The 5173-nt window shown below is 45.5% G+C and overlaps 1 protein-coding gene across 1 annotated transcript in view; it reads right to left on the minus strand.

The window, feature by feature from the left end:
* LOC104492058 (neuronal PAS domain-containing protein 2-like) overlaps positions 1-5173 on the minus strand; it is a 27216-nt gene that overhangs the window by 8267 nt on the left and 13776 nt on the right. The window contains exons 10-11 of the mRNA XM_010134560.1: positions 3594-3741; positions 1448-1529 (exon numbers count right to left, since the gene is read on the minus strand). Of these exons, the coding sequence (XP_010132862.1) occupies positions 1448-1529; positions 3594-3741 (230 nt within the window). The remainder of the gene's footprint in view (positions 1-1447; positions 1530-3593; positions 3742-5173) is intronic.

Consider the following 5173-nt stretch of genomic DNA (forward strand, 5'->3'; position numbering starts at 1 on the left):
GGTGTGGGTGATGCTGCGGGGACTCCTGCCCACGCCCTGTGCTCTGGTGTGCCACCCTCCTGCTCTCCTGCCCCCTGAGCTGTGTGCAAGCGGAAATATGCTTCTATCATTAGCTTCTTTCTGCCTGATTTCTTCAGGGTTGTCACAGTTCGCTGGCTGTAGCACACTGGGGAGTGGTGGCAGACGTAATGAATGAAGGTGGCAGGAGGAGCTGCCTGGGGAATGGTTTTATTCATTGCAGAGATGGAGAGAGATGGCTGGGAAGGGACATGGAGCAGTGCTACAAGGACAGCAGCTGCAGCCCTAGAAGAACCTACGGCACATGGCTCCTCCTGGGAACAGGTACTGGACGATGCTGAGATCTGCAACCCTGCTCGCCTCTGCCTGGGGAGCAGTTGTTCCCAGCAGGCTGTTCCAGCAGGAACGTGGCAGCACATCCACAGAGGGGATCAGCCTAAGCTAGAGAATATTAACAGCTCTGGAGCTGCCACTCCAAAAAGACAGAAGCCCGTAATTAGTAGGGTAGTAGGAGACTGTTTCATCTGCAGGACATGGATGACCGTGATGGCCGTGCCACCACTGTCCCCATGCCTCCCAGGGAGTTCCCCAGCTTCCCACTATCCTCCAGAAGACTGAGCAATGGGAGTGATGGCTCTGCCTCTCCTCCAGCTGCCTTACGGATGCAGCTTAGGGCCTGCTTCCCCGATACACCCCATAAATAGCTTCTACAAAACAATGTCTGAGGAGCAATGAGGTTAATAGAATGATAATTGCACAACAATCACTCAAAATTATTTTGATTATTGGTCTTATTTGTCAACTACTAAGAGGAAGGCTTAAAAGTGATTAGAATTATCCTGTTAATTGGGCAGGTGTGTTGGGATGCCAGACTGATTCAAGCCATGGAAATTACTGCTCTGGTCACAATCCTACACTTGATGCGATCCTGCCCAAAGGTGTAAACAGAGCTGAGCTCTGCAATAAGAACACACGTTTTCCCTTCACTTCCAATCCTTGTCTGAGCATCAGCGATGAGCTGGCATTAACAAAACAGGCATCATGTGGTACTGCCCTGCTCTCGGATCCTCTGCGCTTTACTAACGGTGACAGGGACAGCAATCTAGCCCCCAGCTCCAGCTCTACTCTTCCGCTTCTGGACTGAGGTGGTTTAACCTATCGTTTGCATAACTGTCTCAGAAAGATCATGAACAGCGGAACAGCAGCCATACAACTGCTGAATTTGCAGTTACACGCCTGAACCAAGACGGGCAGGTTAGAGTCAAGTGGAAAACTTCTCAGGGTCTGCTTGAGTCATAACCCAACGGAAGGCTTCGAGGAGATGGGAGCAAAGAAGGAGAAGAAAGAACAGACACTTTCCTAAGATTGGTAAGCGATTACTCAGTTTGGTTTAAACATCTGCCCATTCAACTGTGAAGGGACGTCGTACCTTTAGAGAGGAGGACGCCAGTTCAATTGATGACTCTTCAAGGCCAAGATCTCGCCTTCTTTCAGCTCGAACTTCAGCATAACTGAAAAAAAACCCATAATTCAATTTAAAATGCAGTTTTTCAGTCTGGATATTGCTTACTGTGTGGTATCTATCCTACCATACAGGTCACTACGTAGTTTTCATTTGAGTCACAAGCTTTGCACAGCACACACACACTCTCTCTCATAGACAAGGTGCTTAGAGCGACATTGTCTTACGACCTCACAACCTGTGAATAACTGCACATGCCGAATATCCACAGATGAGAAACAACAGGGCAGTGTTCCAGTCCCCCTGTGCCCAGCACCGCAGAGTCTATATGATTAATTGCACTAATCACCCCGCACAAACGCAGACACTCCTTTGCAAATTTTGGCCCTGGGTGTCTTCAGGCAGAACTAATCTAAGAGCAAAGTGCACTTGGTTATTGAAGACAAAATGGGTGTCTTTGTCCTCAGTACAATTTTCCTAATAAAGGAGATTCCCATTTTCCATAATTAGGCAGAAAAACGATCCTACAGCTTCTGTGCAGGTAAGTTGTCACAGCAAATTCACACTCATTTGTAACCAGCTGACGATCCAGAACCCATTTGTGGATGTTGTATGGCAGCTCAGTGAGACCTGAGCCAGCGTCTGGCGAGGAGGAGGTCAGGTCCCCTCTTTCCAAGGGTGCACGCCGCACCACGCAGCATTCTATATCTGGGTTAACATCCCTCACGCTGGTGGAAGGCAAATGAGGTGCAGGAATCACCAGGAATGTGCCTCTGAAAGTGTGTGTTTGCTTTCCTTACCGCTTTTTCGCTTATACAATAAAATATTTACAGTAAACAATGCCACATGATTCACCACTGGGATACATTGGAGAGGATGTTTTAAAGACTGAGTGCTTGTGGATCGTGGGCACTGAATGGTGCTGAAATATTAATGGGCCATAACCTTTGTGGGAGGCAAGAGAAGCTGCTGAACTGAACTCCCTTATATCACTCTAGGCAATGAATTTTCCTGCAATTACATATTAACTTGTGTGTTTCACTACTATATTCTAAACCTTAGCTACGTGAGAGAGAATTGAATTTCAAAAGCTGTTCAGGACTATATCCGTAGGTTTAAGAGCCACTGGAAGCAGAAAGAAGAAACAAATTCACTCACAATAAATTCAGAGCTCGAAGTGAAGCCAAACTCCCTGAAGGGTGGCAGAAGCAACACAACTCAGAAGCAATCTCTGCGTCTAACATTTGCTTATGCTAACACTTGACATGTAGCTTATATCAGCGCACACAGCAATAATAACTTATACCCGTCCGGTGCAGTAAGGTGTTCTCAGTCTGTATTTCAGAATATAGAGAAGAATCCTAGTTTACTAGTGTTTATTCTTCCAGATGTTTGTCAGGAAAAAGGGGACTAGATAAAAATCCACAAATTGATTCTTGGTGGTAAAGAAAGACGCAGTGACGACGTTTCCTCAATTTAATAGAGCAAATCAGTACGTTACTATTTTTTCAAGCCCTTCAGATAATGTATTCTCACTCTTAACACAATCTTTTTTGAGGTATCAGTGGTAATCAAGCAGATTCCCCTCCAGAAGGTGCGTATCACAGTGCATCCCACACACGCACTGCCTCCCAGCACGGGTTTGCAGCCGAGCACAAGCAGCTTCCCACTAGAGGGGGATCCTGGGCTGCATTTCAGGCGAGGAACAAGGCTAGCAGCTAACTTGACGTCATAAACACTTGAAGTTCTGATCAAAGGTTTTGTAGGAGATGTATGATCCCATTCACGCCCATAAAGCCTCCTGATTCTTAATGGCTTTAATCCTCCGGCCACGTCATCGCTAGGGATAAAAGGGGAATGTAACACACTGACAGACTTGGCCAGTGGTGGCTTCCAGGCTTTTGGACTTGCTGCCAAAAAAACCCCCTCGAGAGTAATGAAAACACATTATGCTTTCCCCATGTTCCCTGTCACAACAGTTTTACACCATTACATACCACCTTAGCGTGTCGATATGCACAGCTGATGTTTGCCTAACACAAAACAGAACAGGAAAAAATAATGGATGAGCACACGGGACATGCTTCGAAAAGTGTTTGGTGCCTGCTCCTACCTAACTACCAGGTGAGTGCAAACGATGAACTCGGGTTTGGAATTCCACTGGTGGTAGGTGATGTAGTAGTGTGTCTGCAGCCATATCCACTGCTGGCCTTTGGTCAGAAACCGATAGTAACAGGACTTGCCTTTTCCAAACTGCATCACTGTTAAACAGAAGAAGAAAGCAATCAATAGCACACAGAAATTTCACAGCGCAAAAGCCCCTCACCCCTCCTGCAGTCTGCACCGAAACGGCTCTGGCGGCTTTAAAAACACGACAGATGATATACAGCCACGTACTGAGCTTTTATTTGGGTTCTCATCTGCTACTGGTTTTCAAAAGTGCACTTTGCTCTTCTGAGGTTGTTCTTATAACTAATAACTGGCATAACTATATAACTAGCTACATTCTTCTATCTTATGCATGGACTCTGCTGAAATAAGCACAATAACATCAATTAAAGTATTGACCTTTCACAAGAACATGAGAATGCATTTCAAAGTCTGGGGGCTTGAAGTCAGGATCCTAATAATGACACAAACCAATAAGATAGCGGAGTTTTAGCAGATTAACTGAGAGTTTTCTTCCAAGAGATGACCCAAATGCACCAGACTGGTACATATTATCAGCATATGTCCAGAAAAATCTCAAGTGGTGTAACACAACTGGAAAATAATGAGGGGAACGACATTAAATAACCACATTAATTGTCCCTGGACCGCTGGGATTACAAAATGAAACATACTCATTTAAAATATCCATAATTAATGCAAAGTAAAATACAAATATGGTTTAAGCAAACCCAGTTCACCTCATGGCAGGCAAGACGCCTGCCCAGAGTGGTCAGTCTGACAAACGGGAACTTATTGAGCCACACTAACCTGAGTATTTCTACCCACCTGTATACCTCTCCTTTGTCAAATATCAGGACTAACTTCTTTAGTGTCCCCCTTTAACAGTGACAGGCTCTAGCTGAAGCACTCAGCAAAGGTCTCCTGACTAACACGCTGTGTTGGGGATCACTCGGTTCTTAGTCCTGGCAGGGATTTCCTGAAGCAGCTCCTGTAAGTCACTTCGACAGCACCTTACTTTGTTCCCCTGCACAGTAAGACTAAAAGATCCTTTCCCTCAGGCGTGTGATGCAAACACTCCTTTAATATGTAAAATGAAATCCTTGGCTAGTAGAGACGTAGAACGTAAATCACTAAACAGATTCTCTACGGAATGATCTGACCCCACTCTCAATATAGTTAGCGCCTACATCAAACCACATGCACACATTACCAAAAGGACATCGTCTGGTTAAGCAGATCGCTTCTGTCTGAATGGCCTTCTAAGTAAGCAGCACTAAAAAGTAGTACTTGAGAGCAACTAAAATATTCCTTTAATATTACCATCTACACGCTTGCAGCACTTGACACAACACGTGTCTATCCCCTTTCACAGCTTCCTGCAGGTGCTCAAGACAGGCAACCCACTTCCCTGCTTCCTGTTTTGTTGCCAGCATTTTGCCTTGACAGGGCAGAAAAGCCGACAGGAAAGTGGAGTGGGGAAACTCGGCATTAAGAGCAGTCATTGTCTTCATTCTCTCCTAG

Source organism: Buceros rhinoceros, unplaced genomic scaffold (genome assembly GCF_000710305.1).
Source record: "Buceros rhinoceros silvestris isolate BGI_N320 unplaced genomic scaffold, ASM71030v1 scaffold8134, whole genome shotgun sequence".
In the NCBI taxonomy this organism is placed as follows: domain Eukaryota; kingdom Metazoa; phylum Chordata; class Aves; order Bucerotiformes; family Bucerotidae; genus Buceros; species Buceros rhinoceros.